Source organism: Ahaetulla prasina, chromosome 3 (genome assembly GCF_028640845.1).
Source record: "Ahaetulla prasina isolate Xishuangbanna chromosome 3, ASM2864084v1, whole genome shotgun sequence".
Classification (NCBI taxonomy): domain Eukaryota; kingdom Metazoa; phylum Chordata; class Lepidosauria; order Squamata; family Colubridae; genus Ahaetulla; species Ahaetulla prasina.
The window spans coordinates 48,362,736-48,383,465 of record NC_080541.1 but is presented as its reverse complement, the minus strand read 5'-3'; the positions used below and the strand labels follow the sequence as shown (position 1 = coordinate 48,383,465).

At 35.6% G+C, this 20,730-nt stretch overlaps 1 protein-coding gene across 3 annotated transcripts; it reads left to right on the top strand.

The window, feature by feature from the left end:
- The first annotated feature begins 8,124 nt into the window (after window positions 1-8,124).
- On the top strand, window positions 8,125-19,624 carry LOC131194323 (monoacylglycerol/Diacylglycerol O-acyltransferase-like). Of its 3 annotated transcripts, none has more exons than XM_058175183.1 (7): window positions 8,125-8,145; window positions 10,008-10,326; window positions 12,555-12,719; window positions 13,495-13,688; window positions 17,012-17,072; window positions 17,958-18,097; window positions 19,332-19,624. In XM_058175183.1, the coding sequence occupies exons 2-7, from the start codon at window positions 10,035-10,037 to the stop codon at window positions 19,434-19,436; spliced, it is 957 nt and encodes a 318-aa protein (XP_058031166.1). In that variant the 5' UTR covers window positions 8,125-8,145; window positions 10,008-10,034; the 3' UTR covers window positions 19,437-19,624. The 3 variants fall into 3 exon arrangements, with proteins under 3 accessions (XP_058031166.1, XP_058031168.1, XP_058031167.1); XM_058175185.1 differs by having other exon boundaries at window positions 8,127-8,145; window positions 10,008-10,121; XM_058175184.1 differs by having other exon boundaries at window positions 8,134-8,164; window positions 10,008-10,121.
- Window positions 19,625-20,730: the final 1,106 nt, after the last annotated feature.

Sequence of the window (20,730 nt, the reverse complement as noted above, 5' to 3'; positions counted from 1 at the left end):
TCAATGGATGTGTCAGATTGATATGAGGAGCTACCAGTACTGGAAGCTCAGTAACCTATGAAATTAAGGTTTCCCAGGCTGAGGTTAACAAGAATGTTGACTGAACTACTATAATATCAGGTGATCATTTTCAAACTAGTTATTTCACTACAAATTAACCTATACTGGTTCGCTTTCAGGGATTTCTAAAATACATATGCAGTAGTTAAAGTTAGGAGGAAAAAATTTCCATCCTTCAAATATATCATTAGTATGTAGGTCTTTGGTTATTCGGGTTTTCTCCCACGTAAAATTGGAAGTGTCTTGGCGACGTTTCGACAAAGTGGCATTCGTCATCTTCAGGCTTCAGTTTTGTGCTTCTGGGAGTAATGTGTGATTGCAGCTGTTTCTTCTTTTTTAACTGCTAGCATCTAAATCTAGCAGTTAAAAAGGAAGAAACAGCTGCAATCACACATTGCTCCCAGAAGCACAAAGCTGAAGCCTGAAGATGACAAATGCCACTCGTCGAAACGTCAGCAAGATACTTCCAATTTTACGTGGGAGAAAACCAAACACGTATCATTAGTATTGTACATTTAATCTCTCTGTGGTGAAATTCTTTGCCACAAGGAATAACAATGGTCATTTCCAAATATTGTGGAAGAAGAACACATGAATATTTCATCCTACCAAATAAATAATCTCCCTATTAAATAAAGACTATCAGAAAGAAGATCAAAGCAATAGAAAGGCCACACCTAAACATTTACTAAGAAATCGGGGCCAAGTTACACATATTCCTTTTTCAATATTGTGTAACCTGTGTTGCTGTTCACATCCAGTAACTGTAGGGCAGTGTTGGTAAGTGATCACAGGCAACAAAATTAGACTGACCTGAGCAGACCAACTTGTCTGTGAAGATGCCCGCCGTCGCCATTTTCAACTTCTGAAGATGGTAGTCACCAGTTGCCATAGATATGTTAGGACATTTGTTCTCTAGACCACAGTTGCTAAACCCTGAAATTCAACACTGCTTCTTTTCTGTAACCTAAATCCATACACTACTCATTGCAATAAAGCTACAAATTGAATCAGTGAAAATAGTGCCCTATTCATTATAAGTTGCTACAGAAGTTTAACACACTATCTGGAGCTCTGAATTTTTGGGTTGGCCCCTGCGGAATAAATTTTTATTCCTGCTAGAATTATTTATTTATTTTTATTTCATTTTGTCACAACAGTATACACAAACATCGACATAAAAAAAACAAGACATCATAAAAGAAATATATATATAAAAGTATGCAACAGCTATGTTAATTTGAAATAATGAAGGGAACAATAGGACAGGACTGGTAGGCACTTTTGTACTCTTATGCACACCCCTTATAGCACTCTTAGGAATGGGGTGAGGTCAATAGTAGACAGTTTTTGGTTGAAGATTTTGGGATTTTGAGTAGAGATTATGGAGTCAGGTAATGAGTTCTAAGCGTTAACAACTCTGTTACAGAAGTCATATTTTCTGCAATCAAGTTTGAAGCAGTTGACATTAAGTTTGAATCTATTGTTTGCTCTTGTATTATTGCGATTGAAGCTGAAGTAGTCTTTTACAGGAAGGATATTGCAATAGATGATTTTGTGTGTTAAACACAGGTCATGTCGAAGTCGGCGGAGTTCTAAATTTTCTAACCCCAGGATTTCAAGCCTGGTGGTATAAGATATTTTGTTGTTTTCGGAGGAGCGAAGAACTCTTCTAGTAAAATATTTCTGGACGCGTTCGATTGTATTAATGTCAGAGATGTGGTATGGGTTCCAGATGGATGAGCTGTATTCAAGAATAGGTCTAGCAAATGTTTTGTATGCTCCAGTTAGTAGTGTAGAGTTTTTGGAAAAGAAGCTGCGTAAAATTAGGTTTATAACTCTTAGAGCCTTTTTTGCTATGTAGTTGCAGTGGGCTTTGGCATTTAGGTCATTTGATATGAAAACTCCAAGATCTTTGACAGGGTGGGGGTCGTCAGTAAGGTAATGACCATCAAGCTTGTACTTGTTGATAGGGTTCTTTTTACTTTTGTACTTGTTGATGGGGTTCTTTGCTGTTTTCTTTCCGGAGCTGCTTGATTGGTTTGGGACACCACTGACCCACCTGATACTTTCTAAAGGTGTTTCATTAGCAGTCTCCAATTCTTTTCTTCTCATTTCCCCTTTTGCCCCAACAGAGAGACAAAGGCAAATGGAACTGGGTATGCCTGGGAAATTGTCATATGAGCAGGCAGAGCCACTTTTAATATCACTTGGGCTAATGTGGCCTAAACTGTGCTCTTTATAAGGCAGATGTGAAGCTTCAAAGGTAGGGAAGCCTTGGAAGTTTGATGATAAATCATGTTTTGAGATTGCCTATGACCACTAATGTCAGATTATAGGACTATGAATATAACCAAGCTGTAGATCAGGGGTAGTCAGCCTTTTTATACCTACCGCCCACTTTTGTATCTCTGTTAGTAGTAAAATTTTCTAACCGCCTACCGGTTCCACAGTAATGCGCCGTGTATTGTCGTCTGCGCATGCCTCTCGCGCATCGTAGATTGGGTTGGAGGGGGTGCCGGCTACCAGCTCTGCTTGTCTGTTACAGCTGGATAGTGTGGGGGGAGATGTGAGAGCTATTCTGGGACGAGGCTCTTTTGTTTGCGGTCACACTATAGCGCCATTTAGTTTCACTAACGTAACGTGAACTAAACTTATGCACGGGCGATACAAATAATATATTTTCAGAAATTTAAATTGCCACTGGGAATTTTATGAAAACCTAATGAAAATGTTTTTAAATAATGCTATGAAAATTTTTTTAAAAGTCAATTAAATTTAAAAAAGGGAAAGTGCTTCAGTATCAGACAAAACCCCTAAAGCCCACCATGAAAGCTGGAACGCCCACTGCTGTAGATCCTAGCTAAAGAAATTTAGAGGTTTCTGTGTTTTTTTTCTCCTTCTCTGTCATATCCTTCTAAAGGAAAACCCAGTTTGTATGGATAATTTTGTGTAGGACAGGAAAAAAGTGGGAAGCAGAACTTATTCTTTCTTTCTAATAAGATTGTAATCTTAGACAATATTAGGAGAACTGAATGTAATACAGGTAGATTCATTTATAAGTAGGCCTGCAGAGAGAAAGTTATGAAATTGGTTTTGTTGCTTCATTCTGAAGAGGTATTTAGGACAAAGGTTCCCAGATGATCAGGCTCAGTGGAACAAAAAATTTGATTTGCAACTTCCATAGTGGATGTGGAAATATTATCCTTGCTTCTGGCCTTAGTAAGACAATTGAGAAAGTGATATGTATTTAACAGCAATTAAACCCAGCTGAATGGCTGAGAATCAACTTTTATGAGGGAGGGAAGCTAACAAATAAACGAGCTAAGCAAGTTACAGCTGGAGAAGAGCGTTTGCCTTGAATTTTCCTAAGTACTTTTTATGCTAATGCATTTTGCCTATGATATAAGAGCTTTGTTCTTTGTTCTATTGTTCTCATGCTTAATTCAATGGATCTTTGCTTGTAGGATTTCCTCCTTTACTCTGCAGTCTCAGATGTGGAAGGATGGGAGTTGTATCGGTCAAATGTTAGGAAATAGAATGTAACAGGCATTGTAAGAAGTTGGATTTTGAGTTTAGGATGAATTTAGGCTATTGTGGAACACATTATGGAATTCTTAATTGTTAATTAACTTCCATATCCTTTGCTTCCCACTTGACAATATGTGTGAATTTTTTACACTTTGGTTTTGTTTTGTTTTCATATTATCCACAAACTGTTAATCTCCTGCCATCCAAAACTGCAGGGATTTCATGGGATTTTGTGTGAAGACATGTAGAAGAGGGGATGAGATCACTAAAAAAGGAAAACAACTCGTGTGGGATAGAACCTTAAGGGGAAAGTCATTACTGTATATCAAGCAAACAAATTGAAGCCTGTATTACATAGTCATGAATTCTATCGTTTTGGTTTATTGAATAAAATGCAGCTGTCTGAATTTTCTATCAACAATTACTGGCTCTACTACTTTTTTACAGTTCATGTGTGTAAACATTTAATGGTTTAAACTGAAGTTTTGCTTTCTAATAAAGTCACACACTTTTACATGAGCACTGTAACAAATTAAAAGAACCATTATAATCTATTAGAGACAGTTTGATGTTGTAGTAAAGATGCTGATCTAGGAAGCAAAAGACTGAGTTCTAATCTCATTTTAGCATGAAAATGACACACACACACACCCCATAAATCAAGGACATCATTTTTATAAGTGTCTTTAGTCCTATAATAAAGAACAAATGAGAATTTGTTTTTATATATATCATATATGTATCTTGAGGTTCTAAATTTTCCCATCAATGGATTCTGAAGTACCCTCATCATCCCACTCTTTAGCCAATAGACTAAATTGATAGAAGGAAACTTTATAAGACAATGGACAAAAATACAGCTAAGCAGCATAGATCTAGTATAAACACCATAAAGATTGTATAGCTTGAACAATCACTCTATAGATATTAGTTTTATTAATCAATTCTTATACTTAGTTTTCAGTGTGCAGGAAGAGTTCTACTTGGTTGTCAGTGTATTGTTTCCTTTTTAAAATAGATTTGTTATTTTATTCAGAAAGTTTAAATACAAATTCCCAAAAAGCACAAAAAAGCAAAATAGACACAACATTAAAAATATGCATTAAAACAACATTAGTTACTCCCCCTTCCAAAGAAGGCCCATAGTTTATAGGCTTCTAGATCTATTTATAACCAACTTGGCCTGCCATGTAAAAACAAAGTAATTAACAGGTAAATCAAAAATGATTTAACAGGCTCCAAACCTTAACCAGATCTGAGATCTGTTAATACAACCATGTCTTTAGAGCAGGGTTTCCCAAACTATGAGGTATGGTGGTGCAGACAGAATCCGGGGGGACGGTTAAAGAACTCTTTAGTAACATGGTTACAATACATGCATGTTTTTCAAGATTTTGTCCTATTATTTGCATTGTACATATGTGTGCATTTGGGTGTTTGGATTTTTAGAGGAGATGTCTACATTAAGATTACACTAAAAGGAGAGGTGATGGAAAAACTTTTAGGAACCCCTGCATTACAACCTTTCAAAAGGCAAATAGGGTTGGGCTAATCTAACTTCTGAGGATGGTAGGGGATGATGATCCAAAGGGTACATGTGACAGAAAACCCTCCATAACATACAGGGCCCATAATAGGCTTCTTCTTTCAGACTTGACAAGATGGCTAGAGAGACATAGCCCCTCAAATAATTCATGTCATTAAGAACTTTATAGATCAGGGGCAGGGGTGAAATTCAGCAGGTTCTGACAGATTCTGGAGAACCGGTAGCAGAAATTTTGAATAGTTCAGAGAACCAGCAAATACCACTGCTGACTGGCCCCAGAGAGGGGTGGGAATTGAGATTTTGTAATATCCTTCCCCCAGGAGTGGGGAGGGAATGGGGATTTAGCAGTATCCTTCCTCTGGAGTGGGGTGGGAATGGGGATTTTGCAGTATTCTTCCCCTGTCATGCCCACCAAATCACGTCCTCACAACTGGTAGTAAAAAAATATGAATTCCACCACTGATCAAGGGTGTCAAACTCAAGGCCTGCGGGCCGGATTCAGCCTGTGAGGTGCTTAAATCTGGACCATGGGGACAGCCTGAAATAGCAAAGGCCTGGCCTATGGTGTCTCTGGCAACCAAAAAAGGGCATGGGGTGCCCATTTTTGGCCTGGACAGCGTCCTGCTGACCCCCACACTCCATTTTGAACAGCAGGGTGCTACAGGAGGCATTTGTCCCATTTCTCCCCCCACCCCTACCCCGGCCGGCCGCAGAGAATTACAATGCTGATCCAGCCCACAAAGAAATCCAGTTTGACACCCCTGTTATAGATTATTATTAGCATTCTCAATTAAACCTGAAAGCAAACTGGTAATCAATGCAGCTCACAGAGCAGAGGTGTAATGTGTACTAAAAGAGGAGTGCACATGAATGTTGTGAGACTGCATTTTAGACATGCTGAAGCTACAGATGTTCTTCAATGGCCTCTGGTTTAGAATATGGGATTAACGGTAATGTTAATCAAATTAGCATTTGATGCTAATCAAATTAACATCACAAATTAATGTGATTTTATTGTTTATACAAGTAGTCCTCAAATTTAGACCCGTCATTTAGCAGCTGTTTGAAGTTACAATGGTCCTGAGCAAGTGTAACTTAGGTTTGGTTCCTGAAGTTATAGCCACTGCAACACTTCGATGGTCACATGAGCAAAATTTTGGTGCTTGGCAACATGTAATTTTTTTAAATTTTGTTTTTGTTCTGGTTTTAATACTTAAAGCAGTGATAAGCAAACTATGGGTTCAGGGACAAATCTCAGCTTCTGTTTGTTTCTACATGGACCAGAAGTAGACAGTAGGTGGGCAGCAGTTGCCATTTTCACTCCATTCTGCTGTCTTTCGCTTTTTCCCCCAATTAATTAATCATTAAATATTAAGTAGCTGTGGGAGTTTTATGTTTCCTCATTATGCCCTATGATTGGATCCGGGATGAAATCAAATTCTGAATCAGTTTAAAATTTGAGTAACATCTGATAGAACTGTGCATACGAATTTTGAATTAAATCTTGTATGATTTGCACATCTCTATGATATTAAAACAAAAGCTGAGTACCACTGAATCTACTTTTTCAAGCAAGAGAAGTGCAAGCAAAAAATTTCTAATTTTAAGTAGCATGACTGTATTAAATGAAGCAAATGCCTCAAAAAGATTGGTCAATATTAAAGAGATTTTTTTTAAAAAAATAAAATAAAACATATAACCACAATGACCAAAAGCATTACTACAGAATCATTTTAAAACAAAACATTTTTTTTAATCCACATAATCTTCGGGATGATGCGTTCAATTCCCTACCAATGCAGCCACTTTGCAGGGACCATATACACATTCCCAAATCCCAGGCTAAATGGGAAAATCATGTCTTCAGGACCTTCTGGTGGGCCACAAAATTGGAGCCAGTCTGACTCAATCTGATTGAGAGTTGTGCAACTACCAGTAGCCATCGCCACAAATCTATGCTGAAAAGGGGTCGATAAATAAGCAGAAGCTGGAAAGCACTGCAGACGAACCAATGCAAATAAATACCTCCCAAATCCGAATTGCATGTTGTGCGGAAGAGCACCCTCATATGCTGATTGGTTCTGACTTCCTGCTGAGACACAAGGGAAGGGAAGGCACATTCAAGTGGAAAATGTTAAAATTTGCAGATGTATAAAAAGTACACTGATGAAGCGTGAGTCATTTCTCCAAAGCACCTGAGGGTAGAACAAGAAGCAATGGAGAGAAGCAATTAATCAAGGAGACAAGCAATTTAGAACTAAGGAGAAATTTCCTGACAGTTAGAACAATGGAACAACTTGTCTCCAGAAATTGTGAATGCTCCAACACTGGAAATTTTTAAGGTGTTGGATAACCACTTGTCTGAAGTTGTGTAGGGTTTCCTGCCTAAGCAGCGGGTTGGACTAGAAGACTTCCAAGGTCCCTTCCAACTCTGTTATTCTATTCTATTCAACCATCCTTGAATGACAGACATTGCACATGTTTTCTCATGTGCAGTGCTGGAGAAGTCTGCCTCAGCCTTCAGGGAGAGTGACATTCCAAAGGACAGATGTCACAACAGAAAATAGCCATCCCATCAGACGATATTCCTTTGTGGAATATCAAAAACTGAGATTCCCAGAAAATGCCTTCCTGCATCAGATTAGATGAGATCATAGGCACCAAATGGTATCATGGCTCAGGACTAAGACTCAGGTGAATCTGCTCCTGCTGAACCAAGTGTAATGTTAGCCTCAGCAGAATACCAAACTAGGAGTCATCTGAGTTTGATTAAACACAGGCACCATGAGAACAGATAGAGCAGACTTAATTCTCATTTCTTAAACTGCTTATTCTTCACTTTAAGATGAATGATAGTTGGCATTGGCTAACAGAATGTTTAATTCTAGGTATTTGAATTGAGTTTGTTCTCACTCCACCCTCTGAGGGAGGAGAACATAACATTGGCTTATTTAAAACCATATTTCATCAGAGTAAAATTGATCTTCCAAGCAAGCTGTTTGAAAGAGGTAATGATTCTGTATGCAGGTGAAATTCATCGCCTTTTTTTTCAATACCGGGAGGGGTGCGTGGGTCCCTTCTATTTTTAATCAATAATGTTCTGATTGTTTATAAATTTAAAACTTTTCTTTTAATGTTTTGATACTGATTTCAGTGTGATACCTTCATTGCAGAAAAGTTGGATAGTGAGGGGTTGTTAATGTACAAACTACTGTTTCATTCTGAAAGAAATTTAGTTGAATCACCTATTTTCATCACCTCTTCTAAGTGACTGGGGTGTTGGATGAAGAGTCTTAGAATCGTTTTTCAGAAAGCTGAATGTTATTCCAAGACTTTGTGATCATTCTGAGGTTGCTTCTTAAACAGCTGTAGAATTTGAAATATTACTGCTATATTGTTCCATCTATGAACAAAGCCAAGAAGAGAGGCTAATAGTGATACCAGCTATCAGAGTGCGGATGGAATAGTGTTATGCTATTGCTTCCATCTGTCTTGTTCTGCTAGAAGTTCTTTGAGCGGGTTAGCTTACAGAAAACAAAGACAGGAAATATTTATTTATTATTATTATTATTATTTGGAAATTGTATATTTATTATAAATTGTATATTCATTATAAATAATGAATTTATTGTACATTCTGTCAATAAATCAGAAAGTTTCCTTATCTGATAGATTGCAAAAGATCGATAGATTGCGAGATGAAATATTTCTTTAGCCTGTTCTGCATTACTGTATCGTGGTATAAGGAAATCCTTAAGTGAAGCATGCAGGAAGCATTTCTTACTGAACAGTTAAGGGAGTGGTGCCTTTTTCCACACTTATATAGCTGCTTTGGCATCTGTCCTGGCTGATTCCATACACCTTACTTTTTTCCCTCAAACCCCAAAACTCAGAAGCTATAGAATGTTTAGATTTATAACCAATGTTTCTTTTTAAAACAGCTATATTAAATGGGAGTAAAACACTCGCTACAGAGTAGAGTAGCACAGTGTTTTTATATGGTCTGGGAGACTGGTTCGCTGTGCAACATCCCTGATATTTTAGCTGCAGAAGAACTACAAGAGTATTTTGGAATTTATGGTGATGAAAGTCTTGAAGCTAACTTGCCAACTGAAAATTAATATCCTCAGACACAAACCTGTTTTAGTATTTGTTTCTATTAATTGAAGCTCTTGCCAAATGAAGATTAGTGTCCTCAAACAGAACTACCATCCCTGGTCTCATCGCATTCTGCCTTAGAGATGGCGATCATAATGAAACAGGTTCTAGCAGAAGGGAACAGAAGGTGGGTTTCTTGCAAGCAGTCTACAACTGAACCCTTTCTAATAAAAATAAAGGAAGGGGGTAGAAGCTCAGGGAGATAATAGACATCAGCCAGGAAGAAAAAGTTTCCATGACAGATTTTTAACAGAGGATTTCCAGATTTGTCTTGTATGCACAAAAAACCACTAGATTGTTTTCAAAAATCAAGGACTCCGTTCTGAATAGACACCTTTTGCTGGCCATTCAAACGTTTTCTTTCTTGGTTAGTTTAAAAAAAAAAACAAGTTTAGCCTGAGCCTCTAACCATAGCAGTAATACTTCATTAAAAGTAATACTTCATTAAAATACTTTATTTAAAAAATTCATTAAAATACTTCATTAATACTTCATTAAAATACTTCATTAAAAGAATCAATAGTTTAATTGATTGTACTAAGATTTGATTTGTTTTACTATCTCTCAGCCCGATCTTCTCGGTAAGGCTGTTTGAAAGTGTCATTACAATGTATTCAGTGCCATTCTGACATTCTGCTGTTCTTCAAAAGCTCAATATTGCAAGTAGTAACTATTAAAGCATGTTTGTATGTTTTTGGTTTTGTTTTTTCAGGAAGAAAGCATTTTTGGATTTTAAAACATGACTGCAGAAAATATATTCTATACCCCTGGAAAAGAATATTCCATCTGGCCAACTTACATTTTGGAAGAATGTGCAGGCTTTATGGTATATCCCATAACAGTGTTAGTGATATTGATACTATTATATTATCCATTTCTTTTTGCATTTTTCTGCTTCTATGCCACTAGTCTAATATTTTATGTGTGGAAAAAAATTGGTAATTTGCCAGAAGATATCAATAGCAAAGAATGGGATATGCCAAGGAAAATTTATGCACTGGTGTCAGATTTGTATGGAAAGATACTGCACAGTAAGTAGGATGTTCTTCATTAACTCTGTAAGGCAGAGATTATTTTCACTCATAGACATCATTCCTGGGGGCAATCCTTATCTGCAGTCATTTTTATTTTGGAACTTCATCAGAATGTAGTAGAAAATAAAAGGAAAACTGAGGCTACATACTGCCAATTTATATAGAATTCACTTTTTAAAAAATGCTTCTGCAATTAGTCAAGAAACTCCCTTAATCTCTGAGGTCGCAGAACTGAATGAAGGAGCTGCATTAACCACAATTTAAGAGAATAATTGCAGATATTACACACAATATTAAGTTTGCTTATGGTCACTCACACACACTCACAGCCCAAGTCAATAGCAAAGTTCAAATCATTTTTAACTGAACACTGAGTTACAGCTGGTTTTCAGAATTTGCAGAGAACTGAAGAATTTAAAGTAAGACAAAAAATTTACTGGTTTTGCAATGTACATTTTCACTTTCTCACATGCACGCAGACACTTATCCACATTTGTCACATCCTTCTCAGCTAGGCTGTGAGATATTAGTCAGAGGGATGGAAGCTACCAATTATAGATAGAAAGTTAACTCAAAGAGTGCACAGGCCTCAAAGTGTTCGGTTTGTTGATACTCAGGACTGGCAGCTATTCTTGCTATTCTATTCATTTTCAAGTCTGATAGCTATTGGTGGGATTTGGGGAAAGGTTTTCCCTGTACTCAGCCTCAGGCCCGACATCTTTTGTCTGGTTCTGGTGACATTTTTGCACTTGTTTCCTTAAAGACTTAGTTCCTTCTTATCTAGGTTTTCAAAAATAAACAGGTCAACCATTTGACTGAGATGTTATAGGTTTCATGCTTTGGCAAGGGGATTGGAGTAGAAGACCTCCAAGGTCTCTTCTAGCCCTATGATTCTATGGTTTCATAATCTAGAAGACCTGATTCCTGGCTTATTGTGCACACTGCTTATGTGCCTGTTTCATCTTTAGTCTCATACATGCATAATTTTAAAATAATAATAAGATAAACCTTATGTGTATTGTAAAACTAGCCTTAAATACCAGAAATATTTAGGCATATACCTCTTCGTGCCATTATATTCCTAAAAATTCAGAATTAGAAAAATAAAATTCAGAATTAGAAAAATAAAATTCAGAATTAGAAAAATAAAAAACAATATATCGTAGGAAAATATTAGGAAAAGTAAAAAAAAATCAAAGAGGAAATTGTTCAGCACACTGGAGAAAACATTAGCAAATGTTCTCCCTAGTGTGACAGAGAATAGGCCCTGGGTCTCCCGTGTGTAGGGGAAGGCATGTGCTTCTCATCACCAGTGTAGCATCCCCAAAAAGCCCTGGCCTTCTCCCCAGTACCCTATTTAATAGCTGCAAAGTGACTGCAGCTATTGGAAAGCAGTCACTGAGTGAAGCTTCTTCTATTATAGTCAAAGAAGACAACTACCTCTAATATCTTTTGTTCTAAGTTTTCAGTTGCATAGAAGCTCATCGGCTTTACATTTTATGCTAAAACATAATTCATCCTGGCTTTGGCCTGGCACAAAATAGATATCCAAGCTAGTAATCTGTAGTTCTAGCCTTTTTGACAATTAAAATAATTTGAATTTTATTTCATATGCAAAGCCCAATAAATAGAAGTCTGACAGTAAACAAATTAGATCAGCAATTTTTCTGCTAATCTTTGCCTCTACCATGTGCAATTTTTCTTGTGTCTTAATATTAAGCTCCAAATGTGCTGTTTTAATTTAAACTTGTTTTTCCCAAATTGTACTTAGGCTATTAAACATTACCATTAACCATACCTTTGGATAAAGCTGGAAGAACCTATCTGAAGCCCATACATTCTATATGTTTGTAAGAATTTTGGAAAGTGTCAACAGAATGCCAAAACTGTCTTTTTAAAAATGAGGTTATAGAATGGATAAAATCTCTGAAGACATTGATATTTCTGAGAAAGGTCTGATGTCACTAAGTAACATGAATCTAAGTAACTTATAGGAAACTAGACTGAATGTGTGGGATCACAAAAGCAATAACACTGATTTCTCAGAAGATTCTAATTTTTTTTTTCATTTTTTATTTTGAGGCTCAATGTATTGAGTCCAAAAGGCACATTTGATTTAAAATGTTTAGCTTGATAAGAAAAATATGCCATTTTTCTATGTGATCTTCTATAGGAAACTCTTGTGAAAAAAACCTGAAGCCATTTCATTGTTCTTCCATTAACAGGTTATGAGATTTCTGGACTAGAAAATTTACCCAAAGGACCAGCGATTCTTGCCTATTATCATGGATCCTTTCCAGTTGACTATCACTGTTTTGTAATTAGGTTGTATAGACTCACTGGGAGATTCTGCTATTCTGTGATAGACCATTTTCTCATGCGTTTACCAGGTAAAAAAAATTACTATGTTTAGAGGGGTTTTTTTGGGGTGGGAAGGTTAATAAAATTGATTCACTAACCTGTGAAGTCCAATTTTTCTTCTTCAAAATCTTGTTTGGAATATTTTTTATTATTTATTTATTTGTCAAGCATGTATAAGATAACAGATACAAGTATAAACATGGTTATGAATACAGGAAATGGATATGAATAAATGGGTACATTAGAACAGGGACGGTAGGCACGTAGGTGCACTTATGCACGACCTTTACAGTCCTCTTAGGAATGGGGTGAGGTCGACAATAGACAGCCTAAGGTTAAAGTTGTGGGGGTTTGGGAAAGTAACCACAAAGTCAGATAGTGTATTCCAGGCATTGACCGCTCTGTTGCTGAAGTCATATATTCTGCAATCGAGTCTGGAGTTGTTTACCTTAAGTTTGTATCTATTGTGTGCTTGTGTATTATTGCAGTTGAAGCTGAAGTAGTCATTGATAGGTAGGACATTGTAGCAGATAATTTTGTGTACTACACTTAGGTCAGACTGAAGGCGACATAGTTCTAAGTTGTCTAAGCCCAAAATTTCAAGCCTGGTGGCATAAGGGATTCTGTTGTGAGCAGAGGAATGGAGGACTCTTCTCGTGAAATATCTCTGGACCCACAATTTTATTAATGTCTGATATGCAGTGCTGGTTCCAGTCAGATGATGTTATGTCGTGATGGAAATACATGTATTCTGTTTTCTTTTACAAACAAGAACAGAATGATTTCATAGGTCTCCTTTTACAGGACTACAACAATTCATTTCCGTTCAGCACTGTGATTGTTCTACAAGAGAAAGGTGTATAAATGTTCTGAAACAAGGACACTTACTTGGAGTTGCACCGGGAGGACTACGAGAGCAAAACTATGGAAATAACCATTACAAACTAATATGGAGAAAACGTAGAGGATTTGCTCAAATAGCTATAGATGCCAAAGTGGTAAGCCATTTGTCTTCATATCTTTTTCCTAGTATTCTTTTTAAGTGGAATGTGCATTTATGAATATCATCTATTTATTTTTAAGCTATTTGCTAATGCGCAGGAGGGTGCATACCACCACAAATCAGATTGGCCAGGCCAGGAAAAGGAAAATCTTATTTTTTTCAGTTCACATAATTCAAATCACTTTTTTATTTTCATCATTTTATTATTCTAAACTATTTAAGAGAATGAAAGTATAAATGCATACATTATAGATTATGTAGTCGTGCAAAGAAATAGCACAACTACAAAAGTAGTGAAAATAAAAGTAATAATTACAATAGGAAGGAAGAGTTTTCTTTCCTTTTCCTCTAGTAAAAATGTGTCTATCCAACCCTTAGCAATCCATACAATCCATACAATGGCATCAACTATTAGATATGAAAGGCAGTGCTCAGGAAAACAAAGACTTATCCATCCATGCCAAATTTGATTGTAATAAAAAGTATGCTGCTCTCACCACCTCTCCCGGAAAACAGGTGAAGAAAATAAAATGATAAATAATACAAGTGACATAAAATCATTGCCCTAAAAGCTTAAAAATTATGCTGCTCTCCTGCACTCCCCAGTAAAAAAAGAAAATCATTGGTGTATAAAATTTGGTGCAATGGAATCAGGCAGATAACTTTTGTTTTTTATGTTAATTCCCTTTATCAGATCTCAAACCAGGTGAGTGTGTGTGCGCCCGCGCACATATCCATATCTCCCTGGTTCACATTCAAAAAAGTTCCATCGTTACCTTTCCTTACAAAGGTGACATTGGTGACAGCTATTGAGAAAATGGTTATGAGAGTAAATATGAAAACTGTGGAACCTAGCTTTTCAACTGATTGAAAATAAACCCATTCAGCAAAACTTAAATTTGAGATTACAAAGGTTTTTCAATCCACAGAACATATATCTCATTTAAAGAATACATCTGTGCTCCAGTAATCAATCTTCAAAGTTTTGTTTTAAGAGTGAAATGTAAACATGACACTTTTTCAAGAGGCCACTGGACTTTCTGGATTTTCTTTAATTAATTAATTTAATTATTTAATTATTTGCATTTATATCCCGCCCTTCTCCGAAGACTCAGGGCGGCTTACACTATGTCAAGCAATAGTCTTCATCCATTTGTATATTATATACAAAGTCAACTTATTGCCCCCAACAATCTGGGTCCTCATGAAGATGTTTCCCTTCTCATCCAAGAAGCTTCTTCAGAAAGCTAAAGAAGCTTCTTGGATGAGAAGCAAAATGTTTTCAAAGAAAAAACAGAAAGTCCAGCTGTCTCTTGAAAAAGCATCTTTGTGACAACTATGACCTGGATGACTGAGAATCACTACAAACATGTAAATAAGACATTTTTTTTTCCACACTGGGAGATATAATTAATTTCAAATTCTTTCTTTAAATCAATGTTACAAAGTCTTAGCATTTAAAAAAACTTTCCAAAAATGACTCTACATCTTTGCTGTATATTGAAAAAAATGCAAACAAATAAAGATCTCACAAAGCTGGAAAGATTTTTTTCTTTTTAAATGGATTAAAGATTAAAGATTAACTCATTCAGCAAATGGTAAACTTGAAGTGCTGAAGGATTTTCAATCTTAAAGAAACAATAAAAAGTAAAACTCCAAAATGATTAAAAAGAAGAGGTTTCATCAAACTTTGAAGATCCTTAAAGCAGCGGTGAAATGCTACCGGTTCGCCCCAGTTTGTGCAAACTGGTAGTGATAAAAACTACAAAAAGCTACCGCTTCGGTTGAAGCAGCAGTTTAAAAAAGCTACCAGTTCATCTGAACTGGTATTTCTGACAATCAGCTGAGCCACACGGTTTATATTCGCTAGAAAGCAGGAAATCGTGTGGCACAGCTGTTCCCCCTTCGCTGTTCTACTTACCTAGCAAAGCACGTGTGTGGGCAGCAAACAGGTGACGATCCTCGGAGGATTTCATCACTGTCTTAAAGGTTGTGTTACAACTCAAGTCACTATGGAACCTGTGACTCCCAGTTAATTGCAAGTGGGTACAAAAATGACAATTTCTGCCATCTACTCCCCAAATTAGCTTTATAGTGTACATATGGGCAAACTACAGATCTCAATTGCAGACAGAGTTTTGGCTATCCAGATCTTACATCTAGCTATCTTTTAAACCGTAATGTACCTGCAGTGCAGAAAAAATTGAAATTTTAGTTAATTTCCACCTCATTGGCAGGTTTCTGCTTTTGAATCATCACCTTCCCCCAAAGGTCTAAATCATTAATCTAATTTAATTCCAATTTGTTCACAAGCATTTTCATTCCTCCTCCACAAAAAATCTTTAAAAATACCTGTCCCCTTTATCCATTTTAAACTTTCTTATATTGACTGCTTGTTAAACTTTTGCCAAAAAATGTAAATCTTAAAAAGTTTTTGCTCCTTTAAATCCTTTTTAATCCCAAAAATATAACAATTTATCAGTGGAATTTTATTTTGTCATTCAAAAAAATCTCTCTTTAGCTGTATCTCTGAAACACTTTAGCCAATCACAAAAATCTCAGTTCCTACAGTCTATTCACAAGAAAAAGCTGTTTGGAGTGCAAGTGAGTAACCTCATGATCTCTCCTTTTTCTGGAGAAATTTCACTTGCCAGAAATCACCATTTACCTGCCAATCTTCATTACAATGAAATCCATGCTCTGTCCGGCACATCTAACTATCCATGAATCTTGAGTGGGACTGTGGGGAACTTTTTTTAAAATCCAAAATACAAGGTATACATTCTTAGATAAAATATTATACCTTGGTTTATGAAGATATATATGTCTTATGGAGAACACTGAAATTCAGCATTTGCCCAAGGTTGCTAGATGCCAATAACTGATCTGAAGGAGTCGATTTATCTGTAACAAATATGGGACAGTGTAATAAACACTCAATAAAAAAAGAATCGTAATATTTTCATTCAACTCTTTCCTCTGTCTTTCTTTGGCACATTAGTTATGTGAAAAATAAAACTGAAGTTTAAAATTAATTTATAAATCAGGATCTTTTGGATGCATGAGCATGAAATTTCAGCACTAAGGAAAGAAGTTCAGCATGTAATGTAGCTGAACTACATTAAGTACAATAATGCCACTGCTGAAAATAACAAATAGTAGGACATCATAAAAGTACAATGATCTTATACAATATATTGTTCATATTAGTTTATCAAAATAACCTTTTAATTGACGTATTTTATGTCCAAGCAATGCATTTCTTTCATGTACTGTAACTAAAAGAATCTCATTATTTGTTTCTTGTATTTCTTCTAGCCAATCATTCCTATGTTTACACAAAATATTAGAGAAGGATATATCACATATTTAAATATAAGTAAGTAAAACTTTATGTATTCTTGAGAATGTTATTTATTTAAGACTATAAATTTGTACATCTGCATCTTTGCTTACCATGTTTAATTTAAATGATTCAAGCAAGAATAGCTAAATCTGGGTGTTAAGTAAAATAAAAATATAATTGGGATACATTAATTTGGGATTGTTTTCATTTTATTGTTAGGAAAAGTGTTTAAGAGATGGTACATATGTGTTTTCTCCTAGACTGAGAAAAGACTATATATGCTCTCTCTTCAGATATCTATCTTTATATATTTCTATCTATCTACTATCTATCCCTAGATATAGATAGATATACAAATATAAGATATAAATGCACATATACTGTATACATATAAATATATATGCATACATACATACATATTTCAGTACTCCAGAGCTTTGGTGGAAAAACTGATTTAATACATTTCCCATAACTAACATGATGTCATAGGATTACAAGGCACAGGGATGACCCAGAATTATGAAAATTCAGCAAAGTTATCCATATTGTGTAAATGAATTGGTATTTATCCTGGAAATACTGCCTGTCTTGTCTGTTTATCTGTCTCCTTATCTATCAGCCTGCTGTCTGTCAGGCTACTTGTATTTGTGTGTCTATTTATGTGTCAGGATTAGCTTGCTTCTCCTAATTCTATTTTTTTCACAACGTTTTAATCTAAATTGTATTTTGCAAACTGTAAGACTCCAAACATGATGGCTTATTTTCTTATTTCTGTATACTGCAAAAATTTTCCATTACTTGATTCCAGTGCTGGTGATAATTATTGCATTTGAATATAGGCTTCTAACAAAGTCAAATATGAAATTCTTGGCAATCTGCTAATATGTGTATCTAAAATTTTCTAAAACTTGTACCCAGGACCAATGAGATGGTTATATGAGCGAAAACGATGGTTACCCTTTCCAATATGTGGAATGTTTCCAGTTAAACTTATAACCCATATTGGAAAACCAATTCCATATGACCCAGATATAACTCCTGAAAAATTAGCTGAAAAGGTAAGTGTATTTCTATTGTAAGGGGAAAATATCTATTCAAATTAAAACTTTATTCTTTATGAAATTATATGCTCTATAATAACTATTTGCAAACAGTTATTGAAATACATTAATTAGATGTGCATAAATATTGTTGAGTGTTTGGTACATAAATGTCAGTGTAAGGTTATCATCCATCCATCCCTTACTGTTTAAACAGTCCTTATTCAAACTGTGCAATATGATTAACAGCATGCATAAATGAAAATATCCATCAAATATATATTACACTAAAGCTTCACCATAGAGGGCTCAATCACTTCTTACCTAATAAGTTTATATTTTCAAGTAAAAGGTGAATTCATCCAATTATGGTTTATTCAACAAACCACAGTTAGGAGCAAATTAAATAAGAGGCATCAGCATATATTCTGCTTTTTAATGATATTACTGTATGCAGCAAACAGTCTAGCCTAGGTCAGGTTAAACAAGGTCAAGAAGAAGGCTTGAACCACATCTCCAGCCATACTGCAGAATTCCAATTCTGCAGGGGCATTGCTAAGAAGGAGAAAGGGATGAAGGTTTGTTTTTTCATGATGCAGAGGAAGGATTTTTTTAAACTAGACACTGCTGGAAATGTTCAACTCCATTTACCATAGGCTTATTCTGACCCATATGTATTTACTCTTGATTTCACTATGCAAAAAGAGACAGATGGTTGTACACCAGTGGTGGGTTGCTCCCGGTTCTGTCTGGTTCTTTAGAACCGATAGTAAAAATGGTGGGAGGTTCTGCCCACTTGCCCGGACATCATAATTGATGATCTGCGCATGTGCAGAAGCTTCTGCATAGAAGCGCAAGCATGTGCACGAGCGTTCCTATTGCAAACCAGTAGTAAAGGTAAATAGAACTGTTGTACACCATATATTTACAGATTTATAGGAAAATGTGATTTATCTGATTATGAATGGTATAGCATGAATAGGAAGAGAGAGAAAAATATTTGCCATAAGATAAAATCAAAGATAACATTGGTTTTCAAATGTATGTTAATAACTCTAATGAAGAGCAAGTTAGGATTTTATATATATGTTTAAATATGTTGTGTGTTCTATTAAAGAGTCCATATACTGTATATTTAGTTCCAGAATGTTCTCTCAATAGTTCCTGAACTATAAATCTAAATTAAATCATTTTTTAAATTTTTTTCTCCCTCCATTCCATCCCACCTCATGCTACTCCACTGCTCCAACAGACTCAAAGGGCAATAGAAGATTTACGGGACAAACACCAGAAAATCCCAGGAAGCATATTGCATGCTCTTAGGCAACGCTTTGAAGCACATAATAAAGATAAATAGTGAAATAACATCAACAATCTCTGTTGATAATATATGTGTTTATGTAGCTAATATATGTGTATATGTTCCATCAGGCACTTTTTGAAAACAAAATGTCAGGGAAAGATTGAGATGGGGTGAAAACATTTATTTCTTCAATGTGTTTAAATCTCCAACATCAGATTAAATTGCATCCTAAAATACCAAAAGCATTGCATGATTTTTTTTCAAACCCTTATGAATTATGTTTGAGAAATCCTGGTGAACTGGCAGATGACTGGATAAGATTAGAACTGTTATTCTAATCTTCAAAGAGGAGGTAAAAGAAAACACAGCAAGATATAGACCAGTTACTCTAATGTCAATACTCTGAAAAAGTTAAGAGTGCATACTGTTATCATAAAAGGATTTATTATTAAACACTCTGAAAACAATTACTAGAAACCTGTTTTGCCTTATCTAATATTTTTTAAATAGCTTCCTTAGTAGACTGTAGGAATTTTGGGAAGTTAGTATGTCTTGCTTTCATTACAAAGCAGTTGACAAGAGTATTTTATTCTGTGCAGCAGGATATTAGTGTATAGGTAACGTGATGATTAATTGAGTGCACTGCTGACTTGAAAATTATCCTCAGTGATCATCATTCATCAAATACTGAGCATCACACAATATTCAATTGTGAATCCTGTACTCTTCAACAATTTAATTAATAACTTATATGAAGAATGTTTCAACAAATTTACAGATATCTCAAGCCTGGATAGGATAATTCATACCTAGAAAACATAAACCGAATTCATAAAAAATTAACAGAGTACAGAAATAGCAGAAAATGAAAATTTACCACATATTAATACAACTGTATGCAATCAAAGATAATTCAGATGCATAAGAATAGGATTATAAAATACCTAGACCAGTAATAGCACTTTAAAAGGGGGATTGAGTTGTAGTTAAACAGACTGAGACAACAGAAAGCAAATACAACTTTAAGCTGCTTTAACAGAAATATAGTTTCTAAATTGCAGGAAGTAGATTTCCTCTTTGATCCCTAAGTTGTCAAGTTAACCTTGTTGAGCACATATCACAGAAATTATATAAATAATGACTTTATTTTGTCAAATATAGTGCTCAAGATGGATTAAAGGTAAAGTTAAAGGTTCCCCTCGCACATACGTGCTAGTCGTTGCCGACTCTAGGGGGCGGTGCTCATCTCCGTTTCAAAGCCAAAGAGCCAGCGTTGTCCGAAGACATCTCCGTGGTCATGTGGCCGGCATGACTCAATGCCAAGGGCGCACGGAACGCTGTTACCTTC

Excerpts from the sequence above, each read along its gene's own strand:
- LOC131194323 (XM_058175183.1), top strand. The coding sequence starts at position 10,035 with ATGACTGCAGAAAATATATTCTATACCCCTGGAAAAGAATATTCCATC. Across the intron at positions 12,720-13,494 it reads TTTTCTCATGCGTTTACCAG|GACTACAACAATTCATTTCC; the intron begins GTAAAAAAAATT and ends CTCCTTTTACAG. Across the intron at positions 18,098-19,331 it reads CTGAAAAATTAGCTGAAAAG|ACTCAAAGGGCAATAGAAGA; the intron begins GTAAGTGTATTT and ends CTGCTCCAACAG.